The sequence below is a fragment of the Diachasma alloeum genome, unplaced genomic scaffold (genome assembly GCF_001412515.2).
Source record: "Diachasma alloeum isolate Michigan unplaced genomic scaffold, Dall2.0 Dall_scaffold_00288, whole genome shotgun sequence".
NCBI lineage: Eukaryota > Metazoa > Arthropoda > Insecta > Hymenoptera > Braconidae > Diachasma > Diachasma alloeum.
Window position 1 is genome coordinate 2,451,776 of NW_021680427.1, and position 26,807 is coordinate 2,478,582.

The window sequence follows — 26,807 nt, forward strand, 5'->3', positions numbered from 1 at the left end:
CTGCCAGTAGCACGTGTGCTTCGGAGAAACTGTAACTCCGGTTTCAGGGGGACTTCCTGACAAATTGTGAATTCATTGATGCATTTCATGATATTCTGGTGTTATATCTGATACGAGAGTTTTTAGTTCTTAACATCATGGGGACTAAATCATTCGGCTTCGTCGTTTACTTCGTCGTCGGTTGCATTCATCTACGAGGTACATTTATCAATTTGATCAATTAATTTTTCATCATCTCTGGAGATGACAGTTGTTTGCAGGTGTATCACTATGTCATTGTTTAGTTTAGCTGGGAATTAGGAAAATCGAATAAGTCGATTCCAGGGGATCATGTACTTACCTACGAAAAAATTTAATAGAAAAACCTAGCGCTCTCTCTAAGAATTTATATTGAATTTCTATTGGAACTCCACGTATGAAAAAATCCTGTAGGATTTCCTATAGGAAATCCTATGGAGAATTCGAATATTCCCTATAGGATTTCTCTGGTGGGATTTCCTATAGGATTTCCTATAGAATTCGCTATAGGGTTTTCTATAGAAAGTAACACACAAAATCGAGGTCAGGATTAGGGCCATAACTCTGATAGGAAATTCTATAGGAAATCCTGCGGGAAATCCTATAGCATTTTTTCATACGTGTCTATAAGAATTGTATTGGAATTCTATTTGATTTTTGCGTCAATTCTATTAAAAAATGATCCAACGTCTTCCCGCGTTTTTAAACATATTTTTTAATGGAAAAATATGTATGGATGTTGATTTTTCTGTATAACTTATTCTGTTGGGATTTTTTGTGTAAGACTTCTTGGGTGTGATTTTTCCATTTTTTTTTCTTTGATTTTATTATGAGAAACAAATAAAAATACAGCAGAAAAAACTTGGACACTTTACGCTAAGAATTTCTCTTGAGAAATTAAAATCTATTGACTTTTTAAAATTAAATATCTCTTAATAAAATGACTCGGTAAAGTTGCATAATCTTCTGTAAAAATGGCGTGAAAAACAAATAGAATTTTTTAATAGAATTCTAACGGAACTTCAAGAGAATTCTTACAGAGTTCCAATAGAAATTCAATAGAATTTTTTAGACAAAGCTCTAGGCTTTTCTAGTAAATTGTTTCATGCGTGATTTCCGAATAATATGTCACGGGTCAAGAAGAACAGCGCGATTGTTGTGACATTCTTTTCTATAATTAAATTGAATTTACAATCAAAGTTCTTATGATATTAATTATTTCAAAGATATTTTTCAACCAAAATCTCTCTGTGAGTGATTCATTCGGTAGATTTTTTTTATTCAGTCGATTCTCGTATGGAAACGATATGATTTAAATGAAAATTTCCAAATCAAATGTGTCATAGATCATGTCTGACGCCAAGAATTCTTAAATGAATAGCTTCGAAAATCCGTAAGAGTTTGCAACACAATTTTACACCGAAATCTGAAACAATTTTTTTCTTTTTCCCCCGTCCTGACTTATTCCTTCGATAATTTATTTATATTCACGTGATTTTACGTAGAAACATGTAAAAACAGTGCAATTTCAATAAAAAAAACTTCATAATAAATAAATAATGAAATATTAAATATAAAATAATGAAATATTTCCATTCCAATGTGTTTCGCAGAAAAAAATGGCATTGAAATCTAGAATGTCACGAAATCTTCCCCACTAATTCTCGGAATTTCGCGAATAATTTATTACATTGTTGTTGACAACTTCATAATCTTGTGACAAGGTGTCAAAGACAAAACCTTGCTCCAGATTGCGAGTGCAGGCTAGGTGATATAGATCAAATCGTCTGCTCTTATCACGAAATAATCAACGATACTTCTGTAGACATGTGATAACTATTTCTTTCTAGTAATAACAATCGCGATAAACACTTAGAAGAAATAATCTTTCACGATTGTTGATACATTATGAAAAGGAGATGCAGCAGACACGCGGATGGAGCAGCAGTTTGAGAAGTGCTGCGGTTTGGGAACAGATTGGGCATCGGAGGGACTCAGATGCGAGAAATTTGCAGGGCCGGTTTCGGGGGTTCCCGCGGTTGAGCAGGCGATGTGCCTTGAGACTGTTGATATCTGTTGTATAAGGGAGAACCATCGGAAGAATTGTGAGAAGGGAATGAACAAGGCGAGAAAAGGTCTCAGTTGTACTGAGAGCTCCAAGGCTAGGGGATCTGGGAGTGGACGGACTGATGGGTACGAACAGGATTGCTGTGAAGGCTGCAAACTCGGTATGACGAGATTCGTTGATTATGCACGCACGAACATATATCTCTATATTATAAAAATCTAAGTCGACTTCTAGTGATGAAAATCTGGTACTCGAAATTGAGACTCCAAAAATCAAGGTCACAAGGGTCAAAATAAGGGTCATGAGGGTTTGAGTAAGGATTATCAGAGTCATGACGATCAGAATAAAGGTCATAAGGGATAGAACAAAGTCTCGAGGGTCAAATTAAGGGTCACAAGGGCAGGATAAGGGTCACGAGGGTCATATTAAGGGTCACAAGGGCAGGATAAGGGTCACAAGGGTCAAAATAAGGGTCATGAGGGTTTGAGTAAGGATTATCAGAGTCATGACGATCAGAATAAAGGTCATAAGGGATAGAACAAAGTCTCGAGGGTCAAATTAAGGGTCACAAGGGCAGGATAAGGGTCGCGAGGGTCATATTAAGGGTCACAAGGGCAGGATAAGGGTCACAAGGGTCATATTAAGGGTCACGAGGCATATTAAGGCTCTCTATATTATAAAAATCCAAGTCGACTTCTAGTGACGAAAATTTGGTACTCGAAGTTGAGACTCTAAAAATCAAGGTCACAAGGGTCAAAATAAATATCATGACGATCAGAATAAAGGTCATAAAGGACAGAATAAAGTCTCGAGCGTCAGAATAATAGTCACGAGGGTCATATTAAGGGTCACGAGACATATGAAGGTCTCTCTATTATAAAAATCTAAATCGACTAGTGATGAAAATTTTGGGTTCGAAATTAAGACTCCAAAAATCAAGGTCACAAGGGTCAGAATAAGGGTCATGAGGTTTTGAATAAGGGTCATGAGGGTCCAAATAAGGGACATGACGATCAGAATAAAGGTCATAACGGACAGAATAAAGTCTCGAGAGTCAGATTAAGGGTCACAAGGGCAAAATAAGAATCACGAGGTTCAGAATAGTAGTCACGAGGGTCATATTAAGGGTCACAAGAATAAAATTAAAGGTAAAAATAATAGTCACAAGGATCAGATTAAGGCTCACGAGAGTCAGATTAAGGGTCCGAATAAGGGTTAATGGATCAGATTAAAGGTCACAAGTTTCAGATTAAGGGTCACAAGGGTCCAAATAAGGGTCGTGCTGGTAAAAAACCAAGGGTTAGAGACTAAAAGTCACCAGAGTCGAAACAAGGGTCACGAGGGGTATAATGAAGGTCAGATTAAGGATCCAAGTAATGGTCACAAGGGTCAGAAAATAAGGATCTCACGGGTCAAAAAAAGGGTCTCTGCATATCTTTTTTACAATATAAAAATCCCAATCAACTTCTGGCCATGAAAATTTGGCACACGCAATTAAGGGTCAAAATAAGGGTCACGAGGGGGATAATGAGAATTAAAATGAGAGTCACGAGGGTTCGATGAAGGGTCTCAAGGGTCAGAAATAAGCATATGATATCATGGGGGTCATATGGGGATCATATTGATGTGGGTCATGTTCAGGTTTAGGTTTTCCATTCAATTGTTTATGTGTAAAAACAGAGTGAAATCGCTTCATTCTTTTCCATCACTTGACCACTCATTTTGCAACAATGAAATGTTATTGTTGTCGTTAGTTTTGTTTACCGATGTTTTTTTTAGGAATTCTGAGTGGCTCTTTGGGGCAAAATTGCGCGTTCAAAGCCTTTCGCTTCGGCAAACCCTGGGACTCGGCCTTTTTAGAGTGCTGTGACGAGGCAACCGCCTCATCATCAACGACGAATGATGATCACAGTGTATCTTCTGGAAGTACTACGAACATGACAGTAACCACTCCTTCGAGTGTCTCCACCGATTCAACGGATTCCAGCGAAGGCTCGTCTACGCAAGAGTTGACTTCGTCTTCTACGAGTGACGGGAATGTATCAACACCTGGTAAATAGTTCGGATATCAATTCAGTAGTCAAGTCAATTCTCCAAGTTTCATTTTCTTTAAAATATTGAATATCGAATATTGATGAGGGAGAATGTAATTTTTTTACATTTTTTTAAGTTTCACTAGGTAGTTGCGAGAAAGATTTTCTGTGATTTTCTCCATTTTGGGATATGATAGTATGGTGTAAAGCTAGAGGGGCCTAAGGGTTGAGTGTAGGGATGTGAAAATGACCGTAATTTTGTTTTCGTCTGATCTTTGTACAAGATACCGCAGGTACTCACGTATGAAAAAATTGTATAGAAATTTTCTATACGAGTTATTTCTATACATGAATTTTTACATAAATTTTTGTTTTCATACGAAAGATGTCTAAACGCTCCAGAGAAAAACGTAGAGAGACGTCGCAACTCCATATGAAATGTTTCTATATGTGTGGCAGTGGATCGTATAGGATCAAACCTATAGAAATCGTATAGAAAATTCATTTATACTGAGAGAAAAACAAACACGTTGTCAAACAAGTCTTGTTTGGGTCAACAAAATCGCTAGTTGAAAATTCCCAAAAAAGAATTCGTTTGGTTCGGATTTGAGAGTCTCAAACATGAATAATTGTTCTACTTTCGACAGCAACGAAATATTTGGCTCAAGAGGCGGATAATTCACACCAGACAGTGCCTTTTCAGGATGAAAATATCTCATATACAGGAAAATTTATCAACAAATATTTCATCCCTAAGTTACAAGATTGCTATCATATCATTATTATTGTTTAATTTAAGGCTTCATTTCTTGTCTGTGATTATTAGACAGCCGAAACGAGAAACTACTATCCCTTGTTTCGCATAAAACAAAGATTTTTTGGGAGCAAAATACGTATGGGAGTATCGAATAACGAAGGAGTAGTGCTAGAAATGACATTTCTTGCGTGTACAGAGAATGAAATTTTTTTTTAAACTACTAAATCTAGTTTTGCGACAAAAATTTTCCATTCCGGCGCACTCTCCGCATGTTTGGCGCAAAAAAATCCTTTTTTGATCATTTTCACAAAACTATTTTCTTGGCACAAGTAAGACTTGTTTGAGAACTTTGACGTTTTTCTCTCAGTGTACGATTTCTTCATACGTGCTTGTACGAAAGTATCTTGTACGGTGACTGAACTGCAATTTTTTATACATGACAGTTATCAACTTCATTTGAAATAATTGATGGGATCAAACTCAAAACATGAGTGAATAATTAATGATTCCTCCAGTTCCAGACGACTTGTGTAAGATGTTCAAAGGTCTCCTCTGCTCCCACATTTGCGTGCCAACCCCAGGGTCTTATAGTTGCGCGTGTCCCAAAGGGTACGTCTTACTCGAAGACGAAAAAACGTGTCGCACGGATGGACCAATCACCGAATCCTCCTCTTCCTCGTCGGCGATGCCCACCGAGTCGACCTCATCCACGGCGACGGATGGATCCTCACCAACGGAGGCTTCGTTGCGCTGTCCCCTAGGCTACCGCTACAATCCATCCACCAATGTCTGCAATGGTACGTAATCAATCTCTCAGAATTGTGTCTCAATTGTCCTCTGTGCAATGTCCGGAATGCTTTGCTGTGCTAATTCGTTCAGTTTATGATAGCGAGATATCGGTGGGTATCACGAGGGTTGTTTAGCTCGGAAATGTGGGGGGAGGCTCATGCATTTGTTGAAATACTCTCCTAATAATAGGACCGGAGGATTATGAGGAACACGAGGATGGACAGCAGACGTGCCCACCTGGTTACCAGTGGGATCAAGAGATTCACACATGCGGAGGTAATCAGATAAACCCATTATTCATCAAAATACGAAGTATTAGCATGTGCGGTGTGATGGCGCTTAGCGAAAAAAAAGTTTTGGGTTTCCAGTATCAGCATACTTCTTATTTCTGGATTTCAGTACTCCGTGGTACTCTGAGAGGCAAAAGTACTGCTACTGGAAAAGTGAAAATCTACTGTTTTTGTTGGATTTTTCAGTAGTGAAGTGGTCAAACGGTTTAAGGAACTTCGGCAGCAAGTATACTTGGTGAAAATTTCGAAATGGTATAAAGACGCAATATTTGGATCATATGTTGTTGAGCACATGAATGTGCATATGTTGTTGAGCACATTCAAAAACCATTCCCAAAATTTCAAGTACCTTGTCCACCCCATTTTCGAGATATACATCGTCAAAAATGGAAAAAACACAAAAATTGAATGTTTGGCGATGCATATCTCAAAAATGGGGTGGACCAGGGACTTGAAATTTTGGGAATATCTTTTTAATGTGGTCAACAACATATGATCCAAATATTGCGTCTTTATACCATTTCGAAATTTTCACCAAGTATACTTACTGCGGAAGTACCTCAAGTCAATTCCATTCTAGCATCAGTTCTCGAGGAATATCTCGAATTCTAAAGGAGTTGGCAAAATTTTCCTAAAAATCTTGTTTGGAGAATGACTAGGTTTAGGGTGGATGTGGAATGAAAATGTGGAGGGAGATGTTGGGAAAATTACTGATGAGCCGGATTTAAAAATCACACTTTATTTGTCGGATCGAACCACGTTAGTCGGAAAATTATGTACACGTCTTTGGTAATATACATGTAAGTTCACTGGTGATAGTCTAATTTCACTGATAATTGTCTTTGCAAGTTAATTTGGTGAATCACTGAATTTAAACTGAATTTAATCAAAAGAGGTGATGTACTGAACAAAGGTATTAAATTTTGAATGCTATTTGACTGAATCGACTATGTCATTATCGTGACGATACTGAAACACAACTAAACGACTGCTCGATATGATCTCTTAATAATGTCGATTAATACTCGTTAATAACTATTCGGTGAATTACTACACGTTGAATTACTCGTTGAGTTCTACTTAATACTTGTGGACTAGTTGAGAGACTACTAGGGTAAACTGCCCAGTAGATGGACGCCTAAGAAAACCGCCCAGTAGATGGACGTTTGTTTTTTAGCAATTGAAAAAAAAATTGATTTAAAAGAAATCGTCATTCAGGGGTTAAGAATCACAACAGTTAGTGAAAATTCAAAGCAACAATTCACATTTCAGTATTTTTTTGCGTAATTTCCTATCCAAAAGCAGCTCGTCCATTTATAGGGCAGTGTCCATCTACTGGGTAGCTTACCCTACTTAGTTGATGTGAACTCGTTGAAATACGAATGGATATTACTTTTCGTTTTTCGCTACCGGGTGCCACACTGACCGTGACCCGAAGGGTCACGGAGATTTTCGGAGATGGCCGAGGTAGTCGACCGTGAACAATATGGAGATTTTAGCTGCGTTTCAAACAAATCTTTTTTGTAAACAAAAGTGAAGACTAATGAAAAATATCTTACACAAATTTCGCTATCTTTCTTACATTCCGAGTTATTCAACGAAAACTCAGATGGGAGCTAAGTCGACTTAAACCGATTGACCACTTCACTACTGATTTTTCTTTTAGAAAATGTCCAATGGAAACTATTATATTGAAAAATTAGTGGAATTTTTTATTCATGATTTTTACTATTGAGACATTTTTTATAGGAATTCCAGTGATTTTTTCTACAGAATATTTTCATGTAAACTGCCGAATTTTCCAATAGAATTGGTCGAAAACTAATAGAGAATTCCATTGAACTTTCTAGCAATTTCGTTAGATTTTTCTATGAATTTTTGTAACATGCAGTATTGAAGTCCAGAGACAAAAAGTATTGGATTCCAGTGGAATTTCTTTGAGAATCAGAAACAAAGCTCTAGTTCTCGCTAATTTTTTCTGAAATGTAGTACTCATGATACGAGGACAAAAATCAGAATACATCAAGGCACTCTGGTTCTGGAACTAAGTATTTTGAGTTCTTAAAATAAAAACCGTATTTTTTATTTTGTTGAATAATGAAGAAATCATAAGCTACATAAAGCATTGTGGCGTAACAACTCCTCGATTTTTCATGATTTCTTCCAATAAAAACGTACGCATCAAATATTGTTCATTCTGTTTTCATATTTCATCATTTATTCAACAAAAAAGTACATGTAACATCCGAATTATCTTGAATCGTATCAACTTCTTACTGAAAACCGGTGGTGTAATCAATTCGAGTACTTGAATGTTCTATTTACCGAGTATTTCAGATATTGATGAGTGCTCCGATCCCGAGACGATATCATGCCCCAGTGAGACTCATTTTTGTGTGAATACTCAAGGGAGTTTTACCTGTCACGAATTATCTACTTCAAAATCGTGTCCTGCTGGGTTCAAATTCGAAACTGTTGAGAAAATATGTAAAGGTAAATTTCATAAAACGGATTCTAATCAGGGATACGAGATGCCGTCACGTTTTGAAAGCCTTCGGGTGACGGAAGTCGACCGATCATTCCAAATCGAATTAATATTTAATATTTCATATTTAATATTAATCCAATTAATATTAATATTTATATATTAATATTAGTATTTCCCTAATTGAATTAATTAATTTCAATTTTTAGCGAAATTTATTGCAAGAAAAATACACGAAAAAAATTATTATCTTACTATAGGCCATCGCCTGAGGGGCTTCAGCCAAAAATAATCGAATTATTTAAATACAATTTCATTTATGATGGATGATAAAACAAAAATAATAATTAGCCACGAATATTTCAAATAGTAATTTTAAGGCCCGGGTGTACTGTCTTTCGAATGTTATCTGTATTTTCTTTATCTTTTGTAAACCAAAATTATTAATTGAGTGGTACATCATGTAGAAATTCCCAAAAATCATGAGAGAATGGTAAAAAAAATTAGAAAAAATTCTGAACTTTTTCAAAGAGCGTTTTTAATTGAGATTCAGAGTGAGTTGAAAAAAGTGGAAATTACAAATATCTGATTCGCTGTGGCAACTTATCTATTAGCTGTCATTTTCCATGGTGGATAACGAAACACTAACTCCTCATGGCAAGTGACAGCTACGTATCTCAATTTTCAAAAAATTCTCCAAAATATTACAACTTTTTTCAAAGAGCCTTTACCGTAATAAATGTCTCTGTGCAGTGTGGGAAAAGATTTACGAAATCAGTCTTCCCCCTGCACGATATTGGGTGACAGACCGCCATTTGTCACCGTAAATCAGATACTTTTTTCAATTTCTTGTTATTCAATTTATTCTGAATATAAATTAAAAATGCTCTTTGAAAAAATTAAGAATTTCTTCTACTTTTTTTTTATTATTCATTCGTAATTTTTCAAAACTTCTGCGTGATGCAGGACTGAATTGACAATTTCAGATGACGAAAGATGAAAAGCAACATTGAGATAACGTTTGAAAGGTCTGGGCCTTAATTCGAATTAACTAGTAATTCGCCCAGTGTCACATTCTGATATTCATCGCATTCCCAATAAAAAAAATATTATCAAACCTCCCCAGACGTCGACGAATGCGCTGAAGGTCTTCACGGTTGCCTCCCGGAAGTAGAATCCTGCCGGAACACAGAAGGCGCCTACGAGTGCGACATCCAATGCCACAAGGGCTTCACCTTCAGCCGCAACCTGGGAATCTGCATCGGTAATTCACTCCCACTCAACCCCACCAACACAGAGACGAAAAAGTTTTGATTTTCTGGGGCACTTCCATTGATTTTCAGGGACATGTCACTGATTTTTAGGAATTTATCTCCAATTAGTGGGGATTCGTGATTGGAAAATTCAGCATCTGCAAAATTTTGAACTTCAGTGATCTTTTCACGGATAAAAAAATTTAATAGAAAAATTCAGCGAATTCACTAGACACTTCTAGTGGATTTTTATTGAACTTTCTTTTAGTTTTTGTCCTCTATTGAATTCTATTGAAATGTTTAATAGAAAATATTCTACAGAAAAAGTCAACATAATTCGATTTTTCTATACAACTTATTCTATTGAGATATTTTTATAGAATTTCATCTGCTCAAATTTTCGAGGGTTTTTTCATTCTATTTTTTTTTTGGCTTTTCACGAAGAAAAAGAGGTGCTTGCCTCTACTATAGTGAGAGGATGTAACCAAAACGATTAGAAGAAAAAGAAGAAAATTAAAGAAAAAAACGTGGAAAATTTGAGCCGAGGAAATTCTACAGAAAATGTTTGAATAGAAAGAGTTGTATAGAAAAATTGAATTCGATTAACTTTTTCTATACAATATTCACTATTGAACTGTTCATTAGAATCGGCCAAAAACTAATGAAAGGTTCAATATAAATCCAATTCTTTTGAAAGATTGAAAAGACGTATATAAAATGAAAACAATTGAAGCGGGCATCGAAGCCCATGACCTTTTACTATCCAAGCGAGTGCTCTTAAATTGAGGAATGAGTTAATAATGGTTGATAAAACCTAATTTGAATATAAATCCAATGGAATTGTTCATTGTTTGCGAATTCGCTAGTGTTTTCTATGAAATTTTTTCGTACGTGTTCACCAAATTTCAGTGACATTATCACTAATTTCCAGCGACACTATTACTAATTTTCAGAGCCATCGTCAATAATTGATTTTCAGGGATCCATCTCCAATTCTCACAGTAACGTCAGTGAATTTTACAGACCCATTTCTTATTTCTGGGAAGCTATTACCAAATCAAATTCAAATAAAAAAAATTTGATAATTTTTGTTCATCAAATTTCAGTGATAAAAATCTCTGATGATCAGGCTCATTCTAGTCAGTGTCCGGTATAATTGGTTATAAATTCCTGCAAATCAACATGTTCCTAAAAAGCAATAACATGCCCCTGAAAACAAATTTTTTTTCTCTAAAAAACTCCGCATAACACCTCATAAATTCCGAAAACTAACAGGTGCACGTGGCATGACGGAACTTGGACCGCCCCGCATGTGAGTATCCCGTCTCCCAAATCATCTCCAGCAACTAATCCCCCTGATTCCCTCAAAGACATAGATGAGTGTGCGAACGGCAAGTTCGTATGCCCCAGCGACAAGCCGACATGTGTCAATGGTGCCGGGGGGTACAAATGCGTTAAACAAGAGACGCCCCGTCCAGACGACGATGACGACGTGGAGAACATCAACGCCAATGAAATCTCAAATCCTGAGAACGGAGGAAGTTCAATGAAAGAGAGTCCTCTTCTCCCGCAGAAGCAATATCAAACTTCTGAGGTGCGTCATGGAACCGTTTATTGCAATTTGCATGTACAAAAACCTAGCGAATTCGTTATCTCAATAGAATAAGTTGTACAGATAAATCGAATTCTATTGCCCTTTTCTGCAGAACATTTTCTATTGAACATTTCAATAGAATCGGCGAAAAACTAATAGGAAGTTTGTATAGTTCTTACAGTTTAAAATAGAAATCCAATAGAATGGTCTAGCGAATTCGCCAGGTTTTTCTATAAAATTTGTTTCATCCGTGAATGAATGAATCAGTGAAGTTAATATTGAATAAGTCTCTGATGTACTGAATGTTTTAATTCTAATCTAGATTTCATCATTGTTTTGGCTAAAATATTTCCAATTTATATCACATTTCATATTGCAAATCTTGTTGGTAATTCGATACGAATAAAAAGAGAATGCTCTTCTCCTTCCGCAGAAGCTGCGATCTGAGAATGAAGGAATTTCAAAGAAAGAGAATACATTCGCCCTCCTCCCGAAGAAATCTCAAACTTCTGAGGTGTGTATTGGAATTATTTATTGCAATTTTAATCGAACGAGTATGAATTAGTGAAGTTAATATTTTATAAGTCTGTGACCTATTGAATGTCTTGATTCTAATCTAGATTTCATCATTGTTACGGCTAAAATATTTTCAATTTATATCACATTTCACATTGCAAATCTTGTTGGTGCTTCGATTTGAATAAAAGAATATGAATGCGTATTATGAGGAAAAGAAAATGCTCTTCTCCTTCCACAGAAGCTGCGATCTGAGAATGAAAGAATTCCAAAGGCAGAGAATGCACTTCCCCTCCTCCCGAAGAAATCTCAAACTACTGAGGTGTGTAATTGAATTATTCATTGCAATTTTAATCGAACGAGTATGGATTAATGAATCAGTGAAGTTGATATTCTATAAGTCACTAATTTATTAAATGTTCCAATTCTAGTCAATTTTAGCATTGTTTTATGATATCGATAATTATGAGTAAAGAGAATCCGCTTCTTCTCCCACAGAAGCTACGATCTGAGAATGAAGAAATTTCAACGAAAGAGAATCCTCTTTTCTTCTCGCAGAAGCTTCATTCTATGAACGAAGGAATGTCAAAGGAAGAGAGTCCTCTTCCCCTCCCGCAGAAGGCATCTCCAACTCTTGAGGTGTGTGATGAAACTGTTTATTCTCATTTTAATAGAACGGAAATCAATGAATGAATTAGTGAATTTAATATTCAATAAGTCTCTTATCGATTAAATGTTTCTATTGTCGACAAGATTTCATCATTATTTTGATCAAAATATTTTCAATTTATACCACATTTTATGTTGCAAGTGTTCTTCTTCATGATTTCATACAAATTAAAGAATAAGAATGATATATGATTAAAGAGAATTCTCTTTTTCTCTCACAGAAGCTTCGATCTGAGAACGAAGGGATTTCAAAGAAAGACAGTTCTCTTCTCCTCCTGCAGAAGCAATCGCCAACTCCTGAGGTGTGTGATTAAACTGTTTATTCCAATTTTACTTTTACGCACTTTTTTCCCATTCTTTAAATTACACTGCAGTAAAGCCTCCGAAAAATTTGAAAAAATTTGAAATCTCATTTTGCAGTGTCTAGAAGCCCTATCAATGGACAGATCCGCCAAAAATACCATAAGTAGTTGGATTTTAAAATTTTTGTTTCGAAACTCCGGGCCGTGTACCGTTTGTAACGTTAATTTTCAGAAAAACATGGCAACTTTGAGCTTGAATATACCGTAGAGGCTTCGTATAAGGTACCTCTCTATGAGGTACCTCAAGCTCCCGAATGTTTATGTACCGTGGGCTTCTTCTAAGACACCTATGGTCCCGGTCATTTTTCAACGGGAAGACAGTAGTTACACTGAGAAAAACAATTTCTAAGAAATAGAAATTCTATGATTGATCCAAATCGTTCATCGATTGAATAGTCGCAAATGAAAATGCTATTGTAAGACACAAATATCGATTTGAACTAAACCAAAATTGGATTGTATGAAATCGATTTTGTTATAGTATAGTATATTTTGTTTATTCTATCGAATTTAGAAAATACTTGTTTTTGCGACAAAATCGATTTCATACAATTCAATTTTGGTTTAGTTCAAACGCTTCGGATTTGGCGCAAATAATTTTTTTTTCACAATTGCAATGGAAAAATAATCAGTTCAAATGATGAAGAATTGCGTTTGTCGTAAACAAGAAAGTACTCACCGCGAAAGTCTCGCATCAATGAGTGTCCAACAACATGTTCCTCATAGACCAAATGAATATGTTATTGCATCTATGAATTCTGCTTTCAATCGAACAGATATTCTTTTGCGGGATATCGTGACGCTGATAAATTGGATAATTACATGCTTTATTCGAAGAAGATATCTGATAATACAGACATTGATTTGTATGTACTGAAAAGTAGATAGTAACAAAAAAAAAGTTTAGATAATTGATCTCATTCTTTTTCAATCGAAAACATTAAAATTAAATCGATATTTGTGTCTTACAATAGCATTTTATTTTGCGACTATTCAATCGATGAACGATTTGGATCAACCATAGAATTTTTATTTCTTGAAATCTTTTTTTCTCAGTGTATAAGGATCAAACGGTGTTAAGGGTCAAACGGGAGGGACGAACGAAGTGATCATGAGGGTCTAATGATCTTGGGGGGGGGGGTTCCCACCACTTTTTTCAAGTAATGGAAATATACATCGATTTTTTTTTCACTTTTCCCATCGATAAATCGTAATTTTTCGTCTGTGATTATTCTCGAGTTCACCAACAATCCCCCAAAATCAGCTGCCATTCTATCACGCGGGGTTATGTTGAGAGAGAAAAGGGGACGCGAGCGATACAAATTCAAAACATTAAACACATATAAATTGATTAATTATCGATATTCATTCAGTAAAAATGAAAATTTCATTGAATTCGGGCGCAACAAGCGAGGTATCTTATTTGAAACCCGCCGATCCCTATTTTTCTCCTCTCTATGGTCTATGGCCGCGCGTAGTGGGGGCACAGGGGTTCCCCGAATTCCACTCTTCTACTGTCCCTAAGGTATCTTATACGAAGCCTCTACTGTATAATCAACGGTAAGACTGAACATAAAAAATCTCACGGGACTTTTTCAAGTATACGATCTCGATCACTCTTGATTTTTTTCAGATTTTTCCGAGATCTTTCAAATTTATCATTATGTCGATTTATGCTGGTGCGGCGCGATCAACGGCGTTCGTAACGTTTGCGCGACCAACAGAGCGTTGAATGTTTCAATTGTACTAAAGATTTCATCACTGTTTTGGCCATATTGTTTCCAATTCATATCACATTGTATATTGCAAGTTTTCTTAGTAATTCGATAATAATAATTACAAATAATTGACAATTGAGTTCTAACCTCAACAACTTATTTTCATATGAGGTTTTCCATGCCAAATGAGTGAACGGCTAACCCTCACCCTCTTGAAAATTGATAGCGATTTTTTCTACGATTAGGGCGCTTGAAAAACTATCAAATTTTTTCAGATTTTTTCGGGAGCCCAGTTCGGAGATATGATTTTTTTTAATTTTATCGGTTTTTATTCAATAACTCGAGTTCTATTCGTTCGATTCCGATTTATTAAGGGTTAAAATTTTCCATTTTTTACCACCTATAAGAATAATTTTAGTAAAATTTTTTTTCCAATCTCTAAATGCTCAAAATAAATTTTCGAAAAAAAAGTTGAAAAAGTTGAACTTTGCTGATTACGTCACGCTCGATTTAAAAAAAAAAATTTCCAGTAATTTTTATAATAAAACAGAGTATTTTGAGCCGTCATACATGTTGAGTTTCGTCCCGAATATATTTTATTTTTAATTTTTTCTTTTCGAAACTCCGCGAATTCGCTCGAAATACCCCAAAAGCGCGTTGATTGACTTTGATTATAAACAGTATGAAGTCAATTTAAATGTATACCTATATATTACATATTTTTTCGATACATCATCAAAGTCATTTTGGAATGTTTTCACCAAATTTGCGGAATTTCGAAGAGAAAAAATTGAAAATAAAATTCCGGACGAAACCCAACATTTATGACGGCTCAAAATACTCGGTTTGATCATAAGAATTAATGGAAAAAATATGAAAAAAATCAATCGTGACGTAATTTGCAAAATTCAACTTTTTCAACTTTTTTTTTTGAAAATTCGTTATTTGGAGCATCTAAAAATTAAGAAAAATCTTTGCTAAGAATATTCTTATAGGTGATGAAAAATTGAAAATTTTGACCTCTAATAAAGTTAAATCGGATGAGTAGAATTCGAGTTAATGAAAAAAACCGGATAAAATTAAAATCATATCTCCGAACTGGGCTGTCGAAAAAATCTGAAAAAATTTAAGAACTAGTTTTTCAAGCCCCCCAATCGTAGAAAAAATCGCCATCAATTTTCAGGCGGGTGAGGGTCAGTCGTTTACTCATTCGGCATGGAATACCTCATATATTCTGAATCACCTGACACAGGCCATTCGAATGACCTTTCATAACCGCAGGTGCAACGGCCATCGGGGACCCTGAGGAGACCCTGCCCCCCCGGTTACCGTTTCAACGGTTTCAAATGCGCCGACATCGACGAGTGCTCGGAGGGTCCAGGCTGTCAGGAGCACGAGCGCTGTTCCAATCGTCTCGGGGGCTACGACTGCCGCCTCCTCTGCAACGCAGGCTGGTACTTCGACAGGACCTCGAAGACCTGTCAGGACGTGGACGAGTGCCTCCTAGGGCGCCACAACTGCTCCCAGCCGACCCACTCCTGCCACAACACAAACGGCTCCTTCGTCTGTCTCCCAGTGCCCCCATGTGCCCCAGGGTATCGCAGAGGCCTCGACAGGTCCTGCGTTGACGTAGACGAGTGCCTGGATCATCTCCACAATTGTCGACTGGAGTATCACCAGTACTGCGTGAATAGGCCCGGTGGCTTCGACTGCATCACTCGTCTCCCTGAGTGCGAGGATGGGTACAAGTACTCGTTGGTCACCAGAGGCTGCGAGGATGTCGATGAGTGCAGGAATCCCGCGGGCTCCCCCTGCGATCATCGGCTGCAGGAGAGGTGCGTCAACCTGAAGGGGTCCTTCAGGTGTGAACGACCGGCTGAAGTCGTCAGCCCTCAGAGGAGCAGACCTGCTTGTCCTCCTGGGTATCGGTATGATGTTATGAGAAGACAATGTCACGGTAGGTCTTGGGACACTCCATTAAGTTGGTATTTGCGGACTTTACGGATACATTTTTCGTGAAACCCACGCAAAAACTAATCTCATTTTTTATCACCTGTTCGTAAAGTGAAATTTTACTTTATAACGTTGTATCTTTGATGGAACGTTATCTCCATTATTTTTCCATCCTCACAATCTAAAATATATCACGATTTCCATAGGATTTATGTCACGCAGAAGTCCCCCCAAAGAAAATTATTATTGTACAATTTAAAAAAACAGGAAAAAAACTGAATATTTTCAAAAAGCGTTTTTATTATAATAAAGACTAAGAAATTGTAAATGGATCATTTATCATGGCAGTTAACAATCTGACAGCCATTGGCTACTGTACCAAATGACCATATCAAACAACCAATAGAAACCAATAGATACAGATTATTAATTTGCAATGTCCTCCCTATTGAGTTTATTTCAGTTTTTACTTCCGAATGGAAGCATTGTTTTTTTTTCAACGTCTTCAACGTTCAGGCGATCTGTGAACGGAGGCGCATTCACACACGAATCCATCTTCACACAGATCGAGAATAAATCCCTAGAATGACTTAAAAATTCATATAATAAAAATGTATGTTCTTTTATACTTTATATTATGTAATATTTGATGAAATGAGGATAAAAACGGGAATCGATGTGGAAATGGAAAATATGGGGAACAATTTTCCAAGAACGATTTTCAGGGGAACATTTGTGTACGTCCACGTGAAAAGGGCCCACTTTGTCGCATTTATTTTGCGAGATATTCACGTTTTTGTGTTCACACCTTCCATTTAAACCAATGTTAAACTGATTTTTTGATCTTCTATACCGACGTCATTTTTCATACTATCGTGTTAATTTTTGGCTCAAAATGTGAGGAATTTACTAAGATTATCGGAATGTACGTAACTCCAAACCGACAAAGTGGGCCCTTTTCATGTAGATGCCCACATTTATCGTAGGACCATTCCTACAGATCCATTCGGAAGCTTATTACCAATGGAATTGGTAGAGAGAGAAAGAAAAAAGACTAATAACGCATAAAGTAACGGTCACATGGCTTCTCCCAGGCTATGTAAAAGTGAATGACAATTGGAGAACCTTTCAGATTATAAAAAAAAACAACCAAGATCACGTTCGAAAGATAATACACACGGGTTTAAAATGGAATTCAAATAGAACTCCTCGAAAAAACCAATTTTTCTGTTAACATTTCTTACATTTTTGTTTGTTATTTATTTGAGCATTTTCAACCAATGGGTTTATTCTGTTGAAATTTTCCATATAGTTAGCGATTTTATATGAAATGTCTGGGCCCTTAAAATCGTTAACGGAGTAGTCCTTAAATTCCTACAAATCCATCAAATTTTTATAATAGATTAAACGGGTAAAATAAACAAATGCAATTGCTTCGTGTTCAGATTGAAATTCATCTGATTTTGTTGTTAATGCTTGCCGAATGTGTTTCGTCGTTTGATGTTTTCATGTTCCGGTGATTGTTACGATCAATTCAGTAGTGAAGTGGTAAAACGATTTAAGTCGACTTATCTGCCAGTTGAGTTTTTGAGGAATATTTCTAAATCTAAGGGAGATAGGGAAATTTTCGTAATTACATTTGTTGTAACTCTCAATCGGCTCTATGAAAAACATTTGTTTAGTGAGGAAATAGGTTTAGGGTGGATGTGGGAGCAAAATGTGGAGGGAGATGCTGAAAAATTAATTGCGATACTGATTACAAAAATATCACTATTTATTTGTGGGATCGAACCACGTAATTAAATAACTTCTTTGTACACTCTTTGGTATTAAATTTCCCTGTTGAGTGTCTTAAAATCACTGCTGATTGTCTGCAATTTTAATAAAGTTGAATCACTGATAATAGTTGAATTCAGACTGGTAAAACTGAGGTGATGTACTGAACAACACGTTGATCTTACAAATACTGGTGATGTACTTGGTTACTAGTGAGCTAGGTGAGGTTCAAATTGCTACACGGAGAGAAATATTCAGTAAAAATTACGGAACTTCAATTCACTCACCGATTACGGAATGGACTCAGAGAATTTAAGTGACGGTATCGTAATTTTTCACTGGAGATTCAGATAACAATTACGGAACGTTCTGGAAAAATTCCGTGACAGTTCCGTAAAATTTCCTACAACCACATTTCGCTCTGGAATTCCGGAAAAGATACGTAATTTTTATTGAATATTTCTCTCCGTGTACTGTACTCGGTGAGGTGCGATGTAAGACTAAGGGCTAGTACTAGAAGTCTCGGATAAGGTAACTGGGGATTAAGTTTTCTCTCACTCTTGCGGGTTTGCCTATCTAGGAGAGGTTGGGGTAAAATGGACACTTTTGACTTTTTTTAAAATGACGATGACGGGTTGAAATGTTGATAAAATTTAATAATTTTTACTTCATTATAAAGAACGATTCTTCCCCTTTGTGATGAGCCTAAACTGAGCTGAATTGATAAATTTGTTTCTGAGCTATGAGTAATTAAAAACAAAGTCTAAAGTGTCCATTTTACCCCACTCTCCCCTACTGTCTCTTTTTTTAAACCACAGTTACCCTAACCGAGACTTCTAGTACTGGCCCTAAATTTGGGGGTTTTCACGATCGTCTGACCGCTCAACCGGAGGTTCCCGATGGTACTAGAGTTGAATGTTCTGGAATTTTAGTCGCGTTTCTAACAACATTATAACAAAAATTTTGCTATCTCCCTCAGATTCCGAGATATTCATTGAAAACCGGTCGATAGTCAAAATTGACTTGTACCGTTTTAACACTTGGCTACTGAATTGTATTCATTCAAGCGTCCGTAATGACTTCATGATTGAGAATTGTTTCTTTTAGATATCGATGAATGTAGAGAGAAGACGGACATATGTGGCCATGAGGTATGCTACAATCAACCCGGGGGTTACAGTTGTGCTCAAGCACCAGCTCCGATAACGAATGGACAGATTCGTCAGGAGACGTTACCCACTTCCGGCCCCATGAAGTGCTCGCCGGGTCTGAGATTCGTCAGGAATCGAGGGTGTGTCGACATCAACGAGTGCGAGGAGATCCAGGATGTCTGCACGAGTAATGAGGAGTGCGTTAATACCGTTGGGAGTTATACTTGCAATTGTCGGACCGGATTCAGACGAGATAATTTAACTCAGGTAATTATTTGCACACGCACGAAAAAATTTCATAGAAAAACCCATCGGATTCGTTAGAAAATTCTATTGAATTTCTATTAAACTTACTATTAGCTTTTGGCTGATTCTATTAACATGTTCAATAGAAGACATTCAATAGAAAAAGTCAACAGAATTCGATTTTTCTATACAACTTACTCTTTTCATATATTTTCTATAGAATTTGGTCGACTCGAATTTTCTAATTTTTTTTTATTTTATTTTTCTTTTCTTCTCATCAAGAAAATCAAACGAAAAGACTTGGAAAATTTGAGTCAAGCAAATTCTATAGAAAATATCTCAATAGGATAAGTTATATCGAAAAATTGAATTCTATTGACTTTTTCTACTGAATATTTTCAACTGAACATTTTAATAGAATCGTCCAAAAACTAATAGAACAGATCACAAGAAATTCAATAGAATTGTCTAATGAATTCGAAAGGTTCTATTAAATTTTTTCGTCCGTGCACTGAGGTAAAACTTTATGCTGAATTTATTCACCAAATAATATCATAGTTGTTGAGGTTTATTACTGATACATTGGTGCCCTGCCTTACGGGGGTCCAATTTTTTTTCGAATTCGTAGAATTCAATTGGTAAAGAAATTTTTTCATATGCGCTAAAATTACTATGTGCGCCAAAATAAATCAACGCCGAATTGTATCAGCGCCAAAAAGTAACGTACCGAATAGAAAATATTCTAAAGAAAACTCAATACAATTCGATCTTTCGAATTTGCAACTTATTCTATTGACATATTTTCTCTAGAATTTCCTCGGCTCAAATTTTCCAAGTTTTCTTCATTCAATTTTTCTTTTCTTTTCATCTAGAAAAACAAATAGAAAATTCAAGTTTTATTGACTTTTTCTATAGAATATTTTCTATTGAAAATTTCAACAACAACAATTGGCGTCTATTGACCAAAAACTAATAGATTGTCAATAGAAATTTGTCATACCCGGTGTGGGGGGTACTTATAATTATAGTAGGTTCTAGGCTTGAAGGGATAAATCCCACCAATGGTTTTTCGGCACTTAAATATGAGTATTTATTACTTGCTTATAATTACTGTGTCATCTGCCTGATTACAAAGAGTTTACGACTTTTCTACGACTCGTCCACATTCTCAACAATAACGCAATTGACCAAATCTGGGGAATAACAAATTCAATAAAATTGTGTAGCGAATTCGCTAGATTTTTCTATCAAATTCTTCAAAATTTCCAAAAAGTGTAGGGGAAATTTCCACAAAAATTTGTTAACACAGACACCCTTTCGTGTAATAATTAGTCAACTCAACTGCCTCTTACAGATGCGAAATGACCGTTATTTTTGTGATTGTGTCATATGACCAAAAAATGACGATCTTGTGACGGTCATGTGACGTCCCGAAATTTCTAATGCCAAATGACGGTCACAAATTTTTTTCTGAACGTCACAAAGAATTTTTGACCGTCAAAAGAGTAAAATAGTAACTTCCGTTACCAAACCATCTATATAGGTGCAAAATGACCGTCATAAATATATTGCTTTTTGTGACGGTCATATAATTTCTACATAATTGGCATCGTTTATTCGTTCAATTTATTATTGATTATCAATTATTGGTTATTATAAGGTTCTTATCGAAGACTCGATATGTATGTGTACAACTGAACAACAGCTTTTTTTAATTATAAAATTATGAAACATGTGTTTACATATATTTTTATGCCACTCATGCCTGAAACCGGCTGGATTACACACTCGACGCTTCGCGTCTCGTGTCTAATTGAGCCGGTTTCAGGCTTCGTGACATAAAATTTTGTTCAGTACTTGTGGGGAAATTTCGTCCTTAACGTGTGTGGTTACACCACTCGCCTTCGGCTCATGCTGTAAACCCCACACACGTTAAAGACGAAATTGCCCCACACGTGCTGAAATATACTATTGCATACTCATGAGAGAATGATTACACTTTTCATCTTTGGAACAAAATAAACGAAGTCAAGACTTCTAGATACTAAAGTAAGTAAACAAAGTCAAGAGTTCTAGTTAATTAAAAAAAAAATAGATGAACAAAAAAGTGTTTCATCTATATAGATACAAAATGACCGTCACAGTTTTTCGGCCAATTGTGACCGTCATGGAAAAATTTGTTGTGACCGGACCGGCGGTCATGTGACCGTAAATGACGGTCACATGACGCCATCGCATCTCTACTCTCAGTACCGCCACGTCCCTTGATTTTCCCCCTAGGCCTGCGTCGACATAAACGAGTGTCAACTTCCGAACGACTGTCTCTCAACCCAGAGATGTGACAACACCCTAGGAAGCTACAACTGCGTGAGATTCCTCCCCTGCGGTACAGGCTACACTCTCAACGCAGCGACTGAAATCTGCGAGGACGACGATGAGTGCGTCCTGGGTACTCACGACTGCGGGGAGGGCTACCACTGCAGGAACACCTTAGGTTCCTACCGATGCAATAAGAACCCGAGAGGCTCTCAACAGAATCCCCCACCCCCCAGGACCACAACTCGACGCCCCCCAACAACACTCGCCCCAACGACCACGACGATGATGACTCCAGTAATCGGGTCGAGGAATGAGCCCGAGAGAACTTGCCCGAGAGGTTTCTTCAAAGGAGGTGAATATAGAATACAGAATAAAAGCGGTTGGTGAACGCCTGGGATGGGACACCCCCTGAGGCCAAATAAAAATCTTTAAAAAGTAACGAAAATTTGATAAATGTTGCGTATTCCCCTTCGAATTATTATTTAGTTGTTTATATTCCCAAGGATATAAAAAAAAATCGGGTAACGACTGTCTTTTGGGTACCATGGATATTTGACTCATTCTCTTTAATTGATTGATTGAAGTTTATTGCTGTACATTACGTTGTACAAAATTATGGTGGCAGAGCCAGAGCACATATACAGAAAAAGTATAAAATAGCCAATAGGAAAAATCTCTTAGAGTAAGCAGTTAAAGGCAGAGATAGAAAATTAATAAAAGGAGAGCAAGGCTTCAGCGGGTTCCAACTAAAACAGGGGAAGGAGAAAATTAAGACTCCAAAATTAAGGATGACAAGGGTCAAAATAAGGGTCATGGGATTCAAAACAATGGTCATAAGGGTCAGAATAAGGATCACAAGGGTCAAAGTAAGGGTCGCGAGGGTCAGAATCACGGTCATGATGGTCAGAATAAGGATTACGATGGTCAGATTGAGGGTGCAAATGAGTGTAACAAGGGTCAAATTAAGGGTTAAAATAAGGGTCACAAAGGTCATATTAAGGGTGAAATGGGTCGCATTAAGGGTCCAAATGAGTGTAACAAGGGTCAAATTAAGGATCTAAATGAGGATCGCAAAGATCAGGTTAAAGGTCACAAAGATCAGATTAAATGTCCAAATAAGGGTCATGAGGATCAGAAAGTAAGGGTCACAAGGGTAAAAATAAGGGCCTCCAGCTCTTTATATTATAAAATCCAAATCGACATCTGGTGATGAAAATTCGGTACTCGAAATAAAGACTCTAAAATTAACGGTCCGAAATGACGGGTCAAAATATGGGTCACGAGGGGTATAATACGGGTCAGAATGAGGGTTACAAGGGTAAGATTAAGGATCATATGGGTCACATTAAGGGTTCAAATGAGTGTAACAAGGGTCAAATTAAGGATCTAAATAAGGATCATAAGGATTAGATTAAGGGTCACAAAAGTCAGATTAAGGGTCCAAATAAGGGTCGTGGGGGTCAGAAAGTAAGGGTCACAAGGGTAAAAATAAGGGTCTCTACCTCTCTATATTATAAAATCCAAATCGACATCTGGTGATTAAAATTTGGTACTCGAAATTAAGACTCCAAAATATGGATCACGAGGGGTTATAATAAGGGTGAGAATGATAGACGTGAGGGTCAGATTAAGGGTCACGAGGATCAGAATAAGGATGCTGGGATTATATGGGGGTCATATAGGGGGGTAGCCCCCTAGTAGTTGATAAACCGCCCCAACTATTTCATTAACCTGTGTTGCCTTCATTTATCGTTGGCCATAACAACATTAAGAAATGTTAAAAAATTAAATCAATTTTTACCTAAAATTTTGACCTGAAGACATTCTCTAATGGTTGGCACTAGATTTATTTATTTATCGTCATTTTCAACTCGCGGGGCGAAGAAACATTTCTTTTCTGTCACTGTATTCAGCCGATTCACATCTAACGTAAAAAACCAACGAATAAAAAATAATCCCCGCTTCTCAGGTAGTGGAGAGTGCATAGACATCGACGAATGCGCCCTTGGGCCGTCGAACCCCTGCAGTCAGTCCTCTCTCCAACAATGTGTCAACACTATAGGCTCCTACCGATGCGTCTCGCGAGTCATTTGCGGTGCCGGCTTCACCCTGGACCCGAAAACAAATTCCCATTGCGTTGATGTCGATGAATGCGCCGAAGGCACTCACAGGTGCAAGCCCAGGCAGACCTGTGAGAACCGTCCAGGTGGTTACGCCTGTGCCTGCCCCCCAGGACACGCTCTCACCGCCAACAGAGACTGCGTTGACATCGACGAGTGCAGCATCTACGCCAGGAGCATCTGCGGTGCCACTGGAAAATGCGAAAACACTGTTGGATCCTTCAAGTGCATTTGTGACTCGGGTTTCGCGAGGATCGAGGGGAGCAATGCCTGCGAGGACATCAACGAGTGCCAAAGGGTCTCGGGAATCTGCCAGCATGACTGCATCAATGTCTGGGGGAGCTACAAGTGCATCTGCAAACCCGGGTACAGTCTCAATAATGACAATCGCTCCTGCAGCGATATCGATGAGTGCCAGATGTTCAAGGATAATAATCTGTGCGTGGGCTTCTGCGATAACACCCCGGGAAGCTATTCCTGCAGGTGTCCTGATGGCTACAGACTGGGGGAGGATGGGAGAACGTGCCAGGATATCGATGAGTGCGCCGCTGGAGCGGTCTGCAGGGATCCCAGTGACATGTGTCAGAACACCAGGGGCGGGTACAGGTGCAACAGGATTCAGTGCCCTCAGGGGTATCATCGGGACCAGGAGAGGAAGAAGTAAGTCGTTTGGCTGATTCATTTCTGTTGAGTCTGCGTTTCTTTTGCAATTGAGAGTTGAAGCGTATTGAAGAATTCAATAGAAATTCAATGGAATTTCATAACATGAAAAATCGCATTTTTATTCCGTTCGATTGAAATGAGATTAAAGAGATGAAAAATTTTCATATCCATTGACATTTAAAAGAAAATCTGTACGTCTTGATTTAAGGAAAAAAAAATATCAATCAAAAAAATGATCAATTCCAAAATTTTGACATTGAAAAATGTCAACGGACAGACATTAGAAAGACATTAGAAAGAGTAGGTGTTTATCTTAAAAGTAACGTATTCAGTCATGGTCAATTATACGTGGCATTGTCAAAAGCGAGGGCAAGTGAAAAATTGAAAATATGCGTGATGAAGGAGGTAAAATAAAAAATGAAGAAGACGGAAATAGTTATATGAAAAATGTAGTGCATAAATAAATTTTTGAACAACAATGTAATTGTAAAAAGTATATAGATCATCATCCCAAAAAAAGTATCAATACTCTCCTTAATATTTAACATAAATATGTCTTCATTTGAAAATCAGAAAAACTGTTCCCACAATTTGTATACTATAATGGGAATAGAATCCAATAAATTTAATTTAATCTAACCGCAAGGAAAAATTTGAAAGAAAACAATCAAATAAATTAATATAATAGGGGAGGGGAGGGCAAAATGGAGCATGAAAACGTAGAGGCTAATTATGAGTGTTTTTTGGTAAAAATGACTTATATTTGAGGTAAAATATGGCTCCAGCATGAGTTGAAATCACATCAATTCAAAAAAAATAATTGAAGGACAAAATGGGAATGCCCCAATTGAAATACCTCAAAATTGCGTTGATTGACTTTGATTATAAATAGTATGAAATTAATTAAAATGTATACTTATATGTTACGTATTTTTTCGATACATAATCGAAGCCGTCTCAGGGTGTTTTGACCAAATTCGCGGAATTTCGACAAGAAAAAATTTAAAATAAAATCGGTCCAGGACGAAACCTAACTTGTTTGACAGCTCAAAATACTTGTTTTGATGACAAAAATTCATGAAAAGAATACGAGAAAAATAAAACGTAACATAATTTTGAAAATTCAAATTGTTCAACTTTTTTTTTTTTAATTCGTTATTATGAGCACCTAGGGATTGCAAAAAAAGAATACTCAAAATATTCTTATAGATAGTAGAAAATGGAAAATTTTGATGGGTTATAAATGAAAATCCAATGAATAGAACTGAACTTATATATAAATTCCTTCTTCCAGCCGATGTGTACGCGCCTCCCGCTACTGCCCATCTGGCGACATCTCCTGCTATCAATCACCCTCCCACTTCTCCTTCAACTTCATAACATTCGTGAGTATGCTGCCAATACCCCGCACTGGACAATTGGAACTCTTCACAATGAGGGGAACTCACCTTCCTGGGTCAATAGTGCGATTCAGCATGGCCCTGGTCGACGCTCGAGCACCTCCAGGAGTCACTCGAGCCACTGAGTCATGTTTTGCCTTGAGAAGACCCTCGCCCTCGCAAGCCGTACTCGTTCTGACGAGAAGTCTTCCTGGACCCCAAGAGATTGAACTCGATCTCAGCATGGAAATATATCATGATACAGCATTTGCTGGAAGTGCTGTTGCTAAACTCTTTATTTACGTGACGCAGTTCGAATTTTGAGGGTGTTATAATAGGAAATCACAAGTATTCTCCAGTTTTCTTCCAGTTGTGGAAAGAAATGATGTATAATTTTAAGAAACAAATGCAGATTAATTGTTGAGGAATTGAATAAAATGAACGAATGGTATAAAAAAATCTACGCTGTTGAAAATTTTTGTCTGAAATTCCCTGTACACTTTTTGGAAATTTTTATTGAATTTAATTACCATTGAAATTTCACGGAATTTCGTCGTTGAAAATTCAGAATTTCGTGGAAAAATCAAAGCCAACTGTAAATTTCAGTTCCAATTTCAGTTTCCCTGAAAATAACAGCTGTATCGAAGA

General features: G+C 37.0%; 1 protein-coding gene across 1 annotated transcript; it reads left to right on the forward strand.

Annotated features, from left to right (window-relative positions):
- On the forward strand, positions 1-26,598 carry LOC107038733 (fibulin-2). Its single transcript, XM_015257988.1, has 15 exons — positions 1-198; positions 1,935-2,246; positions 3,866-4,138; positions 5,392-5,673; positions 5,855-5,941; positions 11,037-11,287; positions 11,721-11,801; positions 12,045-12,125; positions 12,302-12,442; positions 12,694-12,774; positions 15,834-16,509; positions 19,389-19,699; positions 21,959-22,349; positions 23,967-24,777; positions 26,075-26,598. The coding sequence occupies exons 1-15, from the start codon at positions 138-140 to the stop codon at positions 26,481-26,483; spliced, it is 4,248 nt and encodes a 1,415-aa protein (XP_015113474.1). The 5' UTR covers positions 1-137; the 3' UTR covers positions 26,484-26,598.
- The last annotated feature ends 209 nt before the right edge of the window (positions 26,599-26,807 follow it).